We start from the raw sequence: 19,526 nt of genomic DNA on the forward strand, positions 1-19,526 counted from the left end.
GAGAAATTGATGATAAAATGATTGGGGGGGCTGTCTTGTTAGTCTTCAGTGTAGCTTTTGACATTATCGATCATAGTGTCACGATTTCCGCCGAAGTCAGTTCCTCTCCTTGTTCGGGCGGCGTTCGGCGGTCGACGTCACCGGTCTTCTAGCCATCGCCAATCCACCTTTCATTTCCCATTTGTTTTGTCTTGTTTTCCCACACACCTGGTTTACATTCCCTCATTACTTGTCGTGTATATAACCCTCTGTTCCCCCCATGTCTGTGTGTGGAATTGTTTGTTGTAAAGTGTATGTGCACTTCTGACTGGTTCGCGAATGGTATTTTGTACCCATATTTTGTTGTTCTGGGTGCCGTTGGTTTTGCATACTAAACTGCTCCGGTTATTACCCAGTTCTGCTCTCCTGCGCCTGACTTCCCTGCAGCCAGTTACGCACCCCTTACAGTATTCCACACCTGAATATGGAGTCAGCAAGAGCAGGTGCCCCTGGTATATATATTACACATAGTCTGCTGCTGGAAAAAAATGTGTTATGGCTTTACCCCCCCTGCTATATTGTGGATAAAGAGTTACTTGTTTAACAGAACACTGAGGGTGTTCTTTAATGGAGCCTCTCAAACATAATCCAGGTAGAATCAGGAATTCCCCAGGGTAGCTGTTTAGGCCCCCTTGCTTTTTTCTATCTTTACTAATGACATGCTTTGAGTAAAGCAAGTGTGTCTGTGTGCGGATGACTCAACACTATACACGTCAACTACTACAGCAACTGAAATGACTGCAACACTTAACAAAGAGCTGCAGTTAGTTTCGGAATGGGTAGCAAGGAATAAGAGAGTCCTAAATATTTCCAAAACTGACTGCATTGTATTTGGGACAAATCATTCACTAAACACTAAACCTCAACTACGTCTCGTAATGAAAAGTGTGGAAATTGAGAAAGTTGAGATGACTAAACTGCTTGGAGTAACCCTGGATTGTAAACTGTCATGGTAAAAACATATTGATATAAAAGTAGCTAAGATGGGAAAAGTCTGTCCATAATAAAGAGGTTCTCTGCCTTGTTAACAACACTATCAACAAGGCAGGTCCAACATGCCCTAGTTTTGTCGCACCTTGACTAGTGGTCAGTCATGTGGTCAGGTACCACAAAGAGGGATTTGGGAAAATTGCAGTTGGATCAGAAGAGGGCAGCACGGCTGGCCCTTAAAAGTACACGGAGAGCTAACATTAATGACATGCATGTCAATCTCTCATGGCTCAAAGTGGAAGAGAGATTGACTTCATCATTACTTGTTTTTGTAAGAAGTGTTGACAAGCTGAATGTACCGAGCTGTCTAAAATACTGGTACACAGCTCGGACACTCATCCATACCCCACAAGACATGCCACCAGCGATCTCTTCACAGTCCCCAAGTCCAGAACAGACTATGGGAGGTGCACAGTACTACATAGAGCCATGACTACATGGAACTCTATTCCACATCAGGTAACTGATGAAAACAGTAGAATCAGAAGGTGCAGATACATGCATACAAAATCAAATCTAACTGTATTTGTCACGTGCCGAATACAGCAAGGTAATCTTGGAGGGGGGGGGGGGGTCAATGTAAATTGTCAGGTGGCAATTTTATGAATTGTTCAGCAGTCTTATGACTTAGGGGTAGAAGCTGTTGAGGAGCCTTTTGGACCTAGACTTGGCGCTCCGGTACCGCTTGCCATGCGGTAGCAGAGAAAATAGTATATAACTGGAGTGACTGGAGTCTCTGACAATTTTCTAGGCTTACCTCTGACACTGGATGGCAGGAATCTTGGCCCCAGTGATGTACTGGTCAGCAACCGGTCAGGATGCTCTCGATGGTGCAGCTGTAGAACCTTTTGAGGATCTGGGGACCCATGCCAAATCTTTTCAGTCTCCTGAGGGGGAAAAGGTTTTGTTGTCCTGGCACCACACTGCCAGTTCTCTGACCTCCTCCCTATAGGCCATCTCATTGTTGATGGTGATCTGGCCTACCACTGTTGTGTCGTCAACAAACTTAATGATCGTGTTGGTCGCATTTGGCCACGCAGTTGTGGGTGAACAGGGAGTACAGGAGGGGACTAAGTACACACCCCTGAGGGGCCCCAGTGTTAAGGATCAGCATGGCAGACGTGTTGTTGCCTATTCTTACCACCTGGGGTCGGCCCGTCAGGAAGTCCAGGATCCAGTTGCAGAGGGAGGTGTTTAGTCCCAGAGTCCTTTTCTTAGTGATGAGCTTCGTGGGCACTATGATGTTGAACGCTGAGCTGTAGTCAATGAACAGCATTCTCACATAGGTGTTCCTTTTGTCCAGGTGGGAAAGGGCAGTGTGGAGTGCGACTGAGATTGCATCATCTGTGGATCTGGTGGGGTGGTATGCAGATTGGAGTGGGTCTAGGGTGTCCGGGAGGATGCTGTTGATGTGAGCCATGACCAGCCTATCAAAGCACTTCATGGCTCCCGACGTGAGTGCTATGGGGCGGTTATTATTTAAGCAGGTTACCTTCGCTTCCTTAGGCATAGGGACTATGGTGGTCTGCTTGAAACATGTAGGAAGTACAGACTCAGTCAGGGAGAGGTTGAAAATGTCAGTGAAGACACTTGCCAGTTGGTCCGCGCATGCTTTGAGTACACGTCCTGGTAATCCGTCTGGCCCTGCAGCCTTGTGAATGTTGACCTGTTTAAAGGTTTTGTTCACATCGGCTACCAAGAGCGTTATCACACAGTCATCCAGATCATCTGGTGCTCTTGTGCATGCTTCTTCCCTGTGGCTCAGTTGGTAGAGCATGGTGTGTGCAATGCCAGGGTTGTGGGTTCGATTCCCACGGGGGGCCAGTACAAAAAAAAATGGATGAAATTTATGAAATGCACTACTGTAAGTCGCTCTGGATAAGAGCATCAGCTAAATGACTAAAATGTAAAATGTTCAGTGTTGCTTGCCTCGAAGTGAGCATAAAGGGCATTTAGCTCATCTGGTAGGATCACGTCACTGGGCAGCTCGCGTCTGGGTTTGTCTTTGTAGTCCGTAATAGTTTTCAAGCCCTGCCACATCCGACGAGCGTCAGAGCTGGTGTAGTAGGATTTGCTTGTTTGATGGTTTGTCTGAGGGCATAGTGGGATTTCTTATAAACATCCACTGTGGGGACGACGTCATCGATGCACTTATTGATGAAGCCGATGACTGAGGTGGTGTACTCCTCAATGCCTTTGGATGAATCCCGGAACATATTCCAGTCTGTGCTGCAAAACAGTCCTGTAGTTTAGCATCTGCCTCATCTGACCACTTCCATATTGAGCGAGTCACTGGTACTTCCTGCTTTAGTTTTTGCTTGTAAGCAGGAATCAGCAGGATAGAATTATGGTCAGATTTGCCAAATGGAGGGCGGGGGAGAGCTTTGTATGCATCTCTGTGTGTGGAGTATAGGTGGTCTAGGATTTTTCTCTCCCCTGGTTGCACATGTGACATGCTGGTAAAGATTTGGTAAAACTGATTAAAATTTCCCTGCATTAAAGTCCCCGGCCACTAGGAGCGCCGCTTCTGGGTGAGAATTTTCTTCTTTGCTTAATCACACATTGTGATATTGTTGCATGGTGGTATTGGCAGCAGCTAATGGGGATCCCTAATAAATACAAATACCTGGCTAAAATGCTTGCTCGCTAGGCTAACTTCCTTTCATTGGAAACGTCGAGCCAGCTAGCTAACATTAGTCTACTACATCTAGCTACATATTGAACTTTCATCCTCTCATAGCAGGTACACAATTTTTATGAATGGTTGGATCAGAGTCGCCGTTATAATCATTGGCCAGTACGGAGAATTAAGGAAAACCACGAGTCCAAATCCATAGCTCCATTCATTACCAATTTAGGAAAGGGACGACTTTAGCTAGCTAGACACCGTAGGACAACGATACAACGAGATGCAACAATTCACGTTTTTTCTGTCAATGACATTTTGCTTTTGATGTGATCTGATTGGTGTGAAGCCAAATCCAAACTGGCTTCCCTTACTCAGTTTAGCTCAACGCTGATTCGCTATTCTTTTCGTTTTTTTAATTATGTAGGCCAAATGCTCGCTGGCTTGTCTTGCTATTGAATTCAATGCTACAGGTGGCAACAATGTCATACTCTTTTTGACCAGACAGCATCAGATATTTGGGCTACACTTTCTGAAAGAGAGGAGCGCTGTTTTGCTCGCTCAGATGCTTTATACAGTGACATACAATCAGCTTCTTGCGAATTGAAGGAAAATGTTGAATTGCAGAGAGACGAAAGATACATGTTAAAAAGGAAATGTTAAATACATTTTATTTTTATTTGCTAACATTTTTGGGGAAGTCTGGCTTTCTTTGGCATCCAGGAATACACAAAACACATTTATTTCTGTGTGTGTCTGTCTCCAGGTCACGGACTGTTTGGCACATTTGAGATGCTATCGTCATGGAGAAGGACACGTGAGGACCAACATGTTAAGGAGCGTGTAGCTAGCGTATTCTCTGATGTCATGCTGCGTTACTCAGGAGCTACACTGCTACATCAGGTCAGTCTGTGTTTGTGTGTGTGTGTGTGAGTGTGCGTGTGCGTGTGCGTGTGCGTGTGTGCATGCATGCGTGCGTGCGTGTGTGTGTGTGTTTTTTGTGTTTGTCTAGCCATGCTGTGACACTCTAAAGCCTTGAATTCAATCTGGGTTGGGCTGGCCTTGGTGGGCTGGCCTTGGGGTTCTAGATGGCCTTGTGGGTCTAGCTGGCCTTGGGGTTCTAGATGGCCTTGGGGTCTAAATGGCCTTGATGGTCTGGCTGACCTTGGGGCTCTAGATGGCCTTGGGGTTCAGATGGCCTTATGGTCTTGATGGTTTGGCTGGCCTTGTGGTTCTAGATGGCCTTGGGGTTTTAGATGGCCTTGTGGGTTTAGATGGCCTTGTGGGTTTAGATGGCCTTGGGGGTCTAGCTGGCCTTGATGGTCTGGCTGGCCTTGGGGGTCTAGCTGGCCTTGATGGTGTAGATAGCCTTGATGGTCTGGCTGGCCTTTGGGTTCTAGATGGCCTTGCGGCTCTAGATGGCCTTGATGGTCTGGCTGGCCTTGGGGTTCTAGATGGCCTTTGGGTTCAGATGGCCTTGGGGTCTAGATGGTCTTGATGGTTTGGCTGGCCTTGTGGTTTTAGATGGCCTTGTGGGTTTAGATGGCCTTGGGGGTCTAGCTGGCCTTGATGGTCTAGCTGGACTTGATGGTCTGGCTGGCCTTGATGATCTGGCTGGCCTTGGGGGTCTAGCTGGCCTTGATGGTCTAGATAGCCTTGATGGTCTGGCTCGAATTGCGTTTAGAAATGATGTCATGTCAATAGGTAGACATTACTGTGCAGCTTAACTAACTAATTAGCTCCACTAATGTTGCTCGCTGTAACTAATGTTACCCCCATCCTCCTGCCACTGCCAACTAGCCAAATGTTTTGCTTGCTGGCTAGATAGCTAGAACTGGACCATCGAGTGCTGAAGCGTATAGCTCATAGAAATCGTCTGTCCTCGGTTGCAGCACTCACTACCAAGTTCCAAACTGCCTCTGATGTAAAGATCACCGCCATTGAACTCTTGAGCAGTGGAAACGCTTCTTTGGAGTGATGAATCATGCTTCATCATCTGGCAGTGCGATGGACAAATCTGGGTTTGGCGGATGCCAGGAGAACTGTACCTGCCCCAATGCATATTGCCAAATGTAAAGTTTTGTGGAGGAGGAATAATGGTCTGTGGCAGTTTTTCATGGTTCGGGCTAGACCCCTTAGTTCCAGTGAAGGGAAATCTTAACGCTACAGCATTCTAGACGATTATGTGCTTCCAACTTAGTGGCAACAGTTTGGGGAAGGCCCTTTCCTGTTTCATGACAATGCCCCCGTGCACAAAGCGAGGTCCATACAGAAACGGTTTGTCGAGATCGGTGTGGAAGAACTTCACTGGCCTGCACAGAGCCCTGACCTCAACCCCATCAAACACCTTTGGGATGAATTGGAACGCTGACTGTGAGCAAGGCCTAATCGCCCAACATCAGTACCCGACCTGACTAATGCTCTTGTGGCTGAATGGAAGTAAGTCCCTGCGGCAGTGTTCCAACATCTAGTGGAACGCTTTCCCTGTCACGTCCTGACCAGTAAAAGGGTTATTTGTTATTGTAGTTTGGTCAGGACGTGGCAGAGGGTATTTTGTTTATGTGGTTCGGGGTGGTGTTTTATGTAGTAGGGTGTTTGATCTATTATTTCCGGGTTTTTGGGGTTATGTTCTATGTTTGTATTTCTATGTGGTCTCTAGTCTTTTGTATTTCTTTGTCTAGTTTATTGGGGTTGGACTCTCAATTGGAGGCAGGTGTTTTCTAGTTGCCTCTGATTGAGAGTCCTATATATGGGTATGTGTTTGGTTAAGTGTTTGTGGGAGATTGTTTCTTGTTTTGCCTGTGTGAGCATGACAAGACTGTTTTGTTGTTCGTGCGTTCTTCGTTTTGTTATTTTGGTGTTTTCTTTATTTAAAATAAATAACAAGATGAGCATCCACATTCCTGCCGCGTTTTGGTCCTCTATTCCCGACGACAACCGTTACATTCCCAGAAGAGTGGAATCTGTTATAAACTCAGCAAAAAAAGAAACATCCCTTTTTCAGGACCCTGTCTTTCCAAGATAATTCCTAAAAATACAAATAACTTCACAGATCTTCATTGTAAAGGGTTTAATCACTGTTTCCCATGCTTGTTCTTTGAACCATAAACAATTAATGAACATGCACCTGTGGAACGGTCGTTAAGACATTAACAGTTTACAGACGGTGGGCAATTAAGGTGACAAAGACATTTTCCCTCACACACTTTCAACAGGAAGTGAACAGCGATGACAGAAACGGGGAGGCTTTCACAGAAGAAGGGAGACATACTTTTGGTCATGTAGTTTAGGGAGCTAGCTTTCAATAATGTATGAATATGACCCGACTAGCTAAAATACCTGCTAGCTAATGTTAGCTCGCTAGCATTTGAGGGCTGATAACCAAACGACATGACTGACTCTGTTCTCATGAAAGTTTGTGTAGTGCAAAAATAAATGAAGGATCCAGCTATGGTGATAATTCCTGTCTGGTTACTGCAGTGCTGCTTGTCCATGTGCTAGCTAACCTCAACAAACTCAGGCAGGCTAACAGGAACAAACCCAGACATGTCAGCATTCAGCAGTGATCAGCTGGTGGTTGCATACAGTAGTAACAGCGTCACCAGCCCAAATCTAATCAGGCTAGCCCCAGTTGTGAAACTTGTCTGCGCTGGCCCGGGTTTCCTCCGACCCAACTGGAATTTTGCCCTGACTTAAAGTGCCAATGGAAACGGTGTGTGTGTGTGTTCCCAGGTGTCTCTGGGTCTGGCTGCGTCTCCTCTGACCAACCTGGAGGCTGTCCGGCTGTTCTGTCGCTGCGCTGCATTGGGCGTAACCGTTGGTTACCTTTACACCTTGTCCTTCTACGCCACCTGTCTGGTTGCCACGGGTTACCTGGAGACAGGGTACAGACACGGGTGTTTCTGCCGCCGCGTCCCCAAGAAGGGAGCGCTGGACACCAAGCCACGCTGGTACCGCTGTCTCATGTACACACGCTACCAGGACGAGACACACTCACAAACTCACTCACACACACCCAACTCTACACACACACACACGCCTAATGCTGCGCATGCCTACACACATACAGCAAATCCTGCACACACACACGCTCACACACACACTCCCAACACTACACACACACATGATCATACACCTAACACTACGCACACTCACACACACACTCCCAACACTACACACATACATGCTCACACACACGTTCCAAATACACACACGCCAACCACCATCTCTGAACTGCGACCCCAGGACTCACACTTGTTGCTAGGCTGCGTGCAGCGTTGCTATGGAGACTGGATCACCAACACCTATGTGAAGCCCTTCATGGTTCTGCTCTACCTCGTATACATCTCCTTTGGCCTGATGGGCTTCCTACAGGTAACACACACACACACACACACACACACACACACACACACACACACACACACACACACACACACACACACACAAACTACTAACTGTAATAACACTGCTGATTACTAACTCTACTGACTACTAACTAATAACTCCACTGACTACTAACTCGACTAAATCCACTGGCTACTAACTCTACTGACTACTAACTGACTACTAACTCCACTGACTACTAACTCTACTGACTACTACCTCTACTAACTCCACTGACTACTAACTCCACTAACTACTAACTCTACTAACTCTACTGGCTACTAACTCCACTGACTACTAACTCCACTAACTACTAACTCTACTGACTACTAACTCCACTAACTCTACTGACTACTAACTCTACTGACTACTACCTCTACTAACTCCACTGACTACTAACTCCACTAACTACTAACTCTACTAACTCTACTGGCTACTAACTCTACTGAATACTAACTCTACTGACTACTAACTCTACTGACTACTAACTCTACTGACTACTAACTCTACTAACTCTACTGGCTACTAACTCTACTGACTACTAACTCTACTGACTACTAACTCTACTGACTACTAACTCTACTGACTACTAACTCTACTAACTCTACTGGCAACTAACTCTACTGACTACTAACTCTACTGACTACTAACTCTACTGACTACTAATTATACTAACTCTACTGGCTACTAACTCTATTGACTACTAACTCTACTGACTACTAACTCTACTGACTACTAACTCTACTGACTACTAATTCAACTAACTCTACTGACTACTAACTCCACTGACTACTAACACTACTGACTACTAACTCCACTGACTACTAACTCTACTGACGACTAACTCCATTGACTACTAACTCTACTGACTACTAACTCCACTGACTACTAACTCCACTGACTACTAACTCCACTGACAACTAACTCTACTGACTACTAACTCCACTGACTACTAACTCTACTGACTACTAATTCTACTAACTCTACTGACTACTAACTCTATTAACTCTACTGACTACTAACTCTACTAACTCTACTGGCTACTAACTCTACTGACTACTAACTCCGCTGACTACTAACTATACTGAATACTAACTCTACTAACTCTACTGACTACTAACTCTACTAACTCTACTGGCTACTAACTCTACTGACTACTAACTCCACTGACTACTAACTCTACTGACTACTAACTCTACTAACTCTACTGACTACTAACTCTACTGACTACTAACTCTACTAACTCTACCAACTATTACTTCCACTGACTACTAACTCCACTGACTACTAACTCTACTGACTACTAATTCCACTGACTACTAACTCCACTGACTACTAACTCTACTGACTACTAACTCCACTGACTACTAACTCTACTGACTACTAATACCACTGACTACTAACTCCACTGACTACTAACTCTACTGACTACTAACTCCACTGACTACTAACTCTACTGACTACTAACTCTACTGACTACACTGACTACTAACTCCACTGACTACTAACTCTACTAACTCTACTGACTACTAACTCTGCTGAATACTAACTCTGCTGAATACTAACTCTACTGACTACTAACTCTACTAACTCTACTGACTACTAACGCTACTAACTCTACTGGCTACTAACTCTACTGGCTACTAACGCTACTGAATACTAACTCTACTGACTACTAACTCCACTGACTACTACCTCTACTGACTACTGACTCTACTGACTACTAACTCTACTGACTACTAATTCTACTGACTCTACTGACTACTAACTCTACTGACTACTGACTCTACTGACTACTAACTCTATTGACTACTAACTCCACTGACTACTAACTCTACTGACTACTGACTCTACTGACTACTAACTCTATTGACTACTAACTCCACTGACTACTAACTCCACTGACTGCTAACTCCACTGACTACTAATTCTACTGACTACTAACTCTACTGACTACTAACTCTACTGACTACTAACTCTATTGACTACTAACTCTACTGACTACTAACTCTACTGACTACTAACATTAATAATTCTACTGACTACTAACTCCACTAACTCTACTGGCTACTAACTCTACTGGCTACTAACTCTACTGACTACTAACTCCACTGACTACTAACTCTACTGACTACTAACTCTACTAACTCTACTGGCTACTAACTCTACTGACTACTAACTCTACTGACTACTAACTCTACTGACTACTAACTCTACTAACTCTACTGGCTACTAACTCTACTGACTACTAACTCTACTGGCTACTAACTCTACTGACTACTAACTCTACTAACTCTACTGGCTGCTAACTCCACTGACTACTATCTCTACTGACTACTAACGTTAATAATTCTACTAACTCTAAGCCCTAACAGTTATAGAATATATCTGATATATGACATCATGTGTGTTGCAGGTGAGCCAGGGCTCGGAGCCCAGTTCTCTGGTTGCTATGGATACAGGGACATTGCTGTATGCTCGCGCCCAGCAGCGCTACTTCTCCTCCTACTCTCCTGTGATTGGCTTCTATGTCTATGAGAGCGCCCCCTATTGGAACACCTCGGTACAGCGAGACCTGCTGGAGTACGCTAAAGGTACTGACCTCCAACCCTAACTCTAACCCTAACCCTGCTAGAGTAGCTAAAGGCACTGACCTCTGACCTTTAACCCTAACCCCAGGTTTTCAAAACTTTGTCGTGGTGCCCCCCCCCTGGGTGCACGTTTGTTTTTTGCCCCCAGCACTACACAGCTGATTCAAATGATCAACTCATCATCCATCTTTCATTATTTGAATCAGCTGTGTAGTGCTAGAGCACGTGCATCCAGGGGGGCCCCAGGACCGAGTTTGGAGAACACTACCCTAAACCTAACCCTGCTTGAGCACGCTAAAGGTGTACTGACCCCTAACCCTGATGGAGAACCTTAACCTTAACCTTAACCTGTATTCAGACCCCTTTGCTCTGCAACTCAGGGCTATCCAATTTCCTTTGACCATCCATGAGATGGTCAACTACAACTTGATTGGAGCCCACCTGTGGCCAATTCAACTGTTTGGACATGATTTAGAAACACATCTGTCTGTATAAGGTCCCACAGTTGACAGTGCAGAAACTATACCATGAAGTCCAAGGAACTGTCCGTAGATTTCTGAGATTGAATTGTGATGCGGCATATATTTGAGGAATGGTATAAAACAATTTCTAGTGTTGAAAGTTTCCAAGAGCACAGTGGTCTCCATCATTGGGAAACTACCTAGACTCTGCCTAGAGCTGGCCGTCCAACCAAACTGGGCAAGAAGGGAGGTTACCAAGCACCCAATGACCACACTGACGTAACTACAGAGCTTATTGGCTGAGATGGGAGAACCTGCCAGAAGGACAACAATCTCTACTGCACTTCACCAATCAGTCCTTTATGGTAGAGTGGCCAGACGGAACTATTTGGCCTGATTGGTGGAGTGCTCCATCTCCACAGAGGAACTCTAGAGCTCTGTCAGAGTGACCATCGGGTTCTTGGTCGCCACTGTGATTTTGGGGTCCGTCAATGCTGCAGGCGTTTTTTTGGTACCATTCCCCAGATCTGTGCCTCGACATAATCCTGTCTCGGAGCTCTACGGATAATTCCTTCGACGTCATGGCTTTGTTTTTGCTCTGACATGCACTGTCAACTGTGGGACCTTCTATAGACAGATGTGTGCCTTTCCAAATCATGTCCAATCAATTGAATTTACAACAGGTGGACTCCAATCCAGTTGTAGAAACATCTCAAGGATGATCCATGGAAACAGGATGCACCTGAGCTCAATTGCAAAGGGTGTTACTAAGATTTTTCTGTTTTGTATTTTTAATACATTTGCTGAAATTTCTAAAAACCTGTTTTCACTTTTTCATTATGGGTTATTGTGTGTAGAGAGGAATTTATTGGATTTTATAAATTTTAGAATAAGGCTGTAATGTAACAAAATGTGGAAAAAGTCAAAGGGTCTGAAAACTTTCCAAATGCGCTGTATGTGGTTGCTTCAAGTTGTGTGTTTACAGTCTTTTATGTATTGCCTTGGTATTTCCCTCCAATTCCAATGTTAGTGTGTTTATAGTTTGTTCAAAAGCTTACAGAAACCAAAAATATAGACCTGTCCCATTTTTGAAAAATTCTAATCAAAAGCCTAAACAACATTAAACAACATCTTGTTTTAAACAGGCTGTGTCTAAACACACTCACAGTGTATAATATTAAAACAATACAGTCTATGAAGGGTTTTACACACATCCAAACATTTCACAGTAGCTGACAAAGATCCAATATAAAGAGAGAGAGAGAATGTCCAGTGTTTTACTGCTCCTTATTAGGCCTGTTTTATAAACCTAATCAGAACCATCTATCAGATCAGATTCACACATCTCCATATGTCGCATTGCAAGCCCTCCACGGATGATGTCCCCGGTAAACCAGGAAGGTGAATTATTCTAATAAGTTTGGTTGTAATAAAATTTAACAAAAACAAGCAATCCATTTTTATTAAACAACAACAACAGCAATGAATACATGTAAAATGTAATGATATCATAAAATCGCAAGGGTAAAAATGATAATTGCTGTGGAACCAGCCTTCATTATAGTAGGCCTAAGGAAGGGCTTGTGTTTTGAACATATGAAACGGAAAACAATCGATTTTTACAGGTTACAGATAACTACTAACCACGAGGTTGACCGGTATTCCCCGAGGTTCTCTGGGTTCATGATGGGCATGGACAGGTAGCCTACATCATGGAGGGGATTTACGGGCATCCAAAACGGGACCTGCGTGGCTAAAATAATGTGGGCCTAATAAAGCTTAGGTGATTAAGATTTATTTCCAAGTGGTCTCAGGAGCCAAACCCTTTATCGACAGTCTTGACTACTTCGCATTGGGCAGGCAAAAAAATCAACTTCATTGAGAGGAGGGGAGGCAATGTTTGGTTTTGAACCAAATAAAATAAAATGTTTATGTTTCTAAATAGGCAGTATACAGGCACCAAAAGCACTTTAGACTGCTGTTGTCCCATGTTCATATGGGCAGTGTGCGTCACCGAGTTTCCACTGTCAGAATTCATGACATAACCAACTGCGTTACCACTAAAACCAGCTTTTGGTTGTTCTTAAATATCCCCATCAGCGCTGCCTGAAATTAGCACTTTGGATCATGTTTTTAAGGACACACATCAAATATTTCCATCCCACCGATGTGAGCACAAGCGAGCTAATATAAGACAGGCAAGTTACCGAACCTGGCGTTGGGGTTGGAAAATGAAAGTGCGCCAGTTTTTACATAACAAAATTGCAAACTAACGTGCATTTGACACTTTGACACTTAAATCCCAGCCAAAGCCCAGATTTTAATCGCATTGAAAATCTGTGGAAAGATTTGACTATTGCTGTTCACCACCACTCCACATCTAACTTAACAGAACTTGTGAAAATCTGCAAGGAAGAGTGGGAGAATATTCCCAAATCCAGATGTGCAAAGCTGATACAGACATACCCAAGACGACTCAGAGCTAATACAGACATACCCAGGACGACTCAGAGCTGATACAGACATACCCAGGACGACTCAGAGCTGATACAGACATACCCAAGACGACTCAGAGCTGATACAGACATACCCAAGACGACTCGGAGCTGATACAGACATACCCAAGACGACTCAGAGCTGATACAGACATACCCAGGACGACTCAGAGCTGATACAGACATACCCAGGACGACTCAGAGCTGATACAGACATACCCAAGACGACTCAGAGCTGATACAGACATACCCAAGACGACTCAGAGCTGATACAGACATACCCAAGACGACTCGGAGCTGATACAGACATACCCAAGACGACTCAGAGCTGATACAGACATACCCAAGACAACTCAGAGCTGATACAGACATACCCAAGACGACTCAGAGCTGATACAGACATACCCAAGACGACTCAGAGCTATAATGTCCACCAAAGGTGCTTCTAGAAAGTATTGATTCAGGGGTGTGTATACTTAGATAAATTAGATTTCTGTATTTAATCTATTTTGTATTTAGACTTTTTCGCACATCATGTCCAAATCATCCAATAGTATCTGCAATTGATTGTGAAGCTCAACAAAGTCACTTATAGATGTTTTGTACATGATGTGGGAAAAATGCTAATATTGGTCCCATGACTTGAATGGGATTTGTGCCACAAATGCTAAAACGTTAGCATGTGGAAACAGTGCCAGGGAAACTAACTAAACCAAAGCATTGACTGCTGTCATACCTTCCATAGACTGCTTACAGGGTAAGTAAATCAGTATGTCATTTTGTAGTTTGGGTTAAATATCCCTTTAATATAGGCTTCAATTAGCAGGCTGATCGTGTAGCAGGCTGATCGATTAGCATGCTGATCGATTAGCATGCTGATCGTTTAGCAGGCTGTTCGTTTAGCAGGCTGTTCGTTTAGCAGGCTGTTCGTTTAGCAGGCTGTTCGTTTAGCAGGCTGATCGTTTAGCAGGCTGATCGTGTAGCAGGCTGATCGTGTAGCAGGCTGATCGTTTAGCAGGCTGATCGTTTAGCAGGCTGATCGATTAGCATGGGCACTACAGTGTATATGTCTGGCAGTTAAACATGACCAACTGAACACACTGTGTATATACTAACATACTGTGATCAAATATGGCAGTGAGGCAACATATGAGACATTAATGACCAACATTTCACTCCAAAACCAGAGATGATTTTAGGTTTTAGGTATTTTCTCTCGCTTCATCTAAAAAATGGCCGCCATGTTTTCCGAAATATTTTAAAATGGCTAGACTGATCACAGGACCGAGATCTAAGCTCTGATTGGAGGAATATAGAAAATTACCCACTAGGTGGCGCTGCCAATCAAAACTCCCCAGATTATTATTTTAAATGTTTGTCTTCCAAAATTTCCAGTGTATCACCATGGCTTTAACCCTATTTCTTCAAAGCTAATGGTCTTCTTTAAATCTCTTTTAAAAACACATTATCAGGAACTTGCTTTCGATTGATTGTTTTGATCAAGTGATTTAAAGTAATCAAATAAATCAACAATCAAATCAAATACAGTTTTATTTGTCACTTGCCGAATGCAACAGGTAGAACTTACCGTGAAATGTTACTTACGATCCCTTAACCAACAAAGCGGAGTTTAAAAAAAAATAAGCTAAAAGAAAAATAGTAACACAATAAAATAACAATAACGCGGCTATATACAAGGGGTACCGGTACCGAGTCAGTGTGCAGGGGTACGAGGTAATTGAGGTAATATGTACATGTAGGTAGGGGTAAAGTGACTATGCATAGATAATAAACAGAAAGTAGCATGACCCAGAAATCCTATGACACCACCTGGTATAGAGGTCCTGGATGGCAGGGTGCTTGGCCTCAGTGATGTACTGGGCCGTACACACTATCCTCTGTAGCTCCTTGTGGTTGGATGCCGAGCAGTTGCCGTACCAGGCAGTGATGCAACCGGTCAGGATGCTCTCAATGGTGCAGCTGTAGAACTAGTATTATATTGTATGAAAAGTGCTGTATAAATATTACTATTGGTATATGAATATAATTGTTATTATTGTTGAAGGGTTCCAACGAATCAGCTGGCTGGAAAGCTACCTGGATTACCTGACAGAACGGAACCTCTCCACTACCAGCCAATCCCGTGATAGCTTTACGCGGATGCTCCGCCTCTCCTTCCTTCGCCAGCCGCAATTCGCTCATTTTGCCGATGACATCATCTTCGCTGAGCGCGATGAAGGGGAGGAGCCAGAGATGGCAGCGTCACGTGTCTTCCTGGTTGCCAAGACAACGGAGAACAAGAGGGAGGAGATGTCCGTCCTATTGGACACGCTGAGACGTCTGTCTCTGACGTCACGCGTCCGCTTTCTCATCTTCAACCCCTCCTTCGTCTACCTGGACAGGTGGGACGGAAGTGTGTTTGTGTTTGTGTGTGTGTGTGTGTGTGTGTGTGTGTGAGAGGAGAGAGTCTCAACTGATCTTTCTGTCTCTCCTCCTCTTTCCCTCCCCCCTCTCTACCTGTCTTTCTCTCTCTCCTCCTCTCTCCCTCCCCCACTTGTCTTTCTATCGCTCTATCCTCCTCTCTCCCTCCCCCCCACCTGTCTTTCTGTCTCTCTCTCCTCGTTCCCTCCCTCTACCTGTCTTTCTGCCTCTCTCTCCTCCTCTCCCCCGCACCTGTCTTTCTGTCTCTCTCTCCTCCTCGTCCCTCCCCCCTCTACCATCTTTCTGTCTCTCACCTCCTCTTTCCCTCCCCCTCTCTACCTGTCTTTCCCTCTCCCCCTCTACCTAACTCTCCTCCTCTCCCCATCTCTACCTGTATTTCTGTCTCTCTCCCTCTCTTTCCCTCTCTCCCCCTCTCTCTACCTGTCTCCTCCTATTCCCCCTCTTCCTTTCTCCTCCTCTTTAACTCTCCCCCACCTTTCTACCTCTCTCCTCCTCTTTCCCTCCCCCCTCTCTACCTCTCTCTCCTCGTTACTTCTCCCCCCTCTCTCTCCTCCTATTTCCCCCTCTCTTCCCACTCTACCACTCTCTCCTCTTTCCCTCTCCCCCCTCTCTACCTCTCTCTCTACCTCTCTCTCCTCCTCTTTCCCTCCCCCTCTCTACCCCACTCTCTACCTGTCTCCCCTCCTATTGCCCCCTCTCTACCTCTCTCCTCCTCATTCCCTCCCCCTCTCTGCCTGTCTTTTTGTCTCTCTCTCCTCTTCTTTCCCCCCCTCTCTGTCTCTCGCTCCTCCTCTTTCCCTCTCCCCCTCTCTACCTCTCTCTCTCCTCCCCTCCCCCTCTCTACCTTTCTTTGTCTCTCGCCTCCCCTTCTCCTCTACCTGTCTTTCTGTCTCTCTCTCCTCCTCCCACCCCTCTCTACCTCTCTCTCCTCTTCTTTCCCTCTACCCCCTCTCTACCTGTCTTTCTGTATCTCTTTCCTCCTTTTTCTCTCTCCCCCTCTACCTGTCATTCTACCTCTCTCTTTCCCTCCCCCCCCTCCTCCTCTTTCCCTCTCCCCCTCCCCCTCTACCTCTCTCTCCTCCTCTTCACCTAACCCCCTCTCTACTTCTCTCCTTTCCCTCTCCCCTCTCTACCTGTCTTTCTGTCTCTCCTCCTCTTTCCCTCTCCCCCTCTACCTCTCTCTCTTCTTTCCCTCTCCCCCTCTCTACCTGTCTTTCTGTCTGTCCTCCTCTTTCCCTCTCCCCCTCTACTTCTCTCCTTTCCCTCTCCTTTCCCTCTCTACCTGTCTTTCTGTCTCTCCTCCTCTTTCCCTCTCCCCCTCTACCTCTCTCTCTTCTTTCCCTCTCCCCCTCTCTACCTGTCTTTCTGTCTGTCCTCCTCTTTCCCTCTCCCCCTCTACTTCTCTCCTTTCCCTCTCCTTTCCCTCTCTACCTGTTTTTCTGTCTCTCCTCCTCTTTCCCTCTCCCCCTCTACCTCTCTCTCTTCTTTCCCTCTCCCCCTCTCTACCTGTCTTTCTGTCTGTCCTCCTCTTTCCCTCTCACCCCCTCTCTCTCCTACTTTTTATCTTCCTTTCTCTCCATCTCTCTCTGTTTCTCTGTTTCTCTCCTCCTCTCTCTAGGTATGCTACAGCGGTGAGCTCTCCTCTGCGCCACTCCCTGATGGCGGTGTTGTTCCTGCTGGGTCTGTCGTCTCTAGCGGTGGTGGAGCCCCTAGTGGCAGTGTGGCTCAGTCTCACCCTCCTCTCTGTCCAGTTTGGTGTTCTGGGCTTCATGACTCTGTGGGGCGTGGAGCTCGACTGCGTGTCTGTGCTATGTCTGATTTCAGCACTGGGTCACTCTGCAGACTGCTGTGGTCCTCTACTGGCCACCTTCTCCTCTGGCCGGGGGGACAGCCGGACCGTGTGGGTCAGACTGGCGTTGGAGAGACATGGCGTCCCCTCTCTACAGACGTTGATCTGCTACACCGCAGCGCTGCTCCCTCTGGCCGCCGTCCGCTCCAACCTTACACGCTCGCTGTTCCGTTGCCTAGTGCTGACGGCGTTCTGCTCAGCGCTCCATGCCTTGGCCTTCCTGCCCACGCTGCTCACCTTCCTGCCACCCGCCAAGAAGACAGGAAGTAGACAGGGAGACAGAGGGGAAGGGGAGGGGCTTAGAGAGGAAGTGGAGTGTGTGGAGATGGTTGACAGCACCAGGGTGGTCGACCAGATCACCACCGTCTGACCAACAGGATGTGATGTCACAGGTTTTGATGGGGTCACCGAGGATATGTTACCATGGCTACTGGCCTCTGTTGGCTGACGCCTCACGGGGTGTGGCCAATCAGAGCAAGGAATCAACATGTTGCGTTTTCACATAGAGAGAGAGAGGAAGAAGCGGAGGAAGAGAGAGGGTGAGAAAGTCAGATGAGAGATAGATGGGGAGAGAGAAAGAAAGTGGAAGGGAGAAAAAGTCAGAGGGAGAGGTAGAGAGAAAGAGAGTGAGAGACAAAGTGAGACAGAGAGGGTGGAGTAAAATAGAGAAAAAATGGAGAGGTGCTTTGTTTCCATGGTTACTCTCTTCTTGCCTCTTGTTGCAGTGCCATACAGTTATTAGGACATGCCCCCCCCCCCATTTTTTGCAGTCTGGATCTACTGCAGACTGGATCTACTGAACATTGCATCTACTGCAGACTGGATCTACTGAACATTGGATCTACTGCAGACTGGATCTACTGAACACTGGATCTACTGAATACTGGATCTACTGAACATTGGATCTACTGCAGACTGGATCTACTGAACACTGGATCTACTGAACATTGGATCTACTGAACATTGGATCTACTGCAGACTGGATCTACTGCAGACTGGATCTACTGCAGTCTGGATCTACTGAACACTGGATCTGTTGCAGACTGGATCTACTGCAGACTGGATCTACTGCACACTGGATCTACTGATCACTGGGTCTACTGCAGACTGGATCTACTGCAGACTGGATCTATTGCAGACTGGATCTACTGCACACTGGATCTACTGAACACTGGATCTACTGCAGACTGGATCTACTGCAGACTGGATCTACTGCAGTCTGGATCTACTGCAGTCTGGATCTACTGCAGACTGGATCCACTGAACACTGGATCTACTGCAGTCTGGATCTACTGCAGACTGGATCTACTGAACACTGGATCTACTGCAGTCTGGATCTACTGGACACTGGATCTACTGAACACTATCTACTGCAGACTGGATCTACTGCAGTCTGGATCTACTGCAGTCTGGATCTACTGCAGTCTGGATCAACTGAACACTGGGTCTACTGCAGACTGGATCTACTGCAGACTGGATCTACTGCAGACTGGGTCTACTATGGTCTCACAGAGACTTTGACGTCAATAAGAGTTTCCTGTATCAATGGAGGAAAGGTTTTAGTGATGTCAGAAACCCTTCATGAGCTATTGTCCAATCAGAGACTTCTAACCCTGTATGAGAGGGATGTCAGTCAGTTGTCATAGT

General features: G+C 45.7%; 1 protein-coding gene across 1 annotated transcript in view; it reads left to right on the top strand.

Annotated features, from left to right (window-relative positions):
* Positions 1-18,386, top strand: part of ptchd1 (patched domain containing 1) — a 69,435-nt gene extending 51,049 nt beyond the window's left edge. The window contains exons 9-14 of the mRNA XM_029755062.1: positions 4,422-4,558; positions 7,388-7,697; positions 7,890-8,029; positions 10,458-10,635; positions 15,654-15,990; positions 17,649-18,386. Coding sequence (XP_029610922.1) covers positions 4,422-4,558; positions 7,388-7,697; positions 7,890-8,029; positions 10,458-10,635; positions 15,654-15,990; positions 17,649-18,249 — 1,703 coding nt within the window. The 3' untranslated portion in view covers positions 18,250-18,386. The remainder of the gene's footprint in view (positions 1-4,421; positions 4,559-7,387; positions 7,698-7,889; positions 8,030-10,457; positions 10,636-15,653; positions 15,991-17,648) is intronic.
* Positions 18,387-19,526: the final 1,140 nt, after the last annotated feature.

The sequence above is a fragment of the Salmo trutta genome, chromosome 6 (genome assembly GCF_901001165.1).
Source record: "Salmo trutta chromosome 6, fSalTru1.1, whole genome shotgun sequence".
In the NCBI taxonomy this organism is placed as follows: domain Eukaryota; kingdom Metazoa; phylum Chordata; class Actinopteri; order Salmoniformes; family Salmonidae; genus Salmo; species Salmo trutta.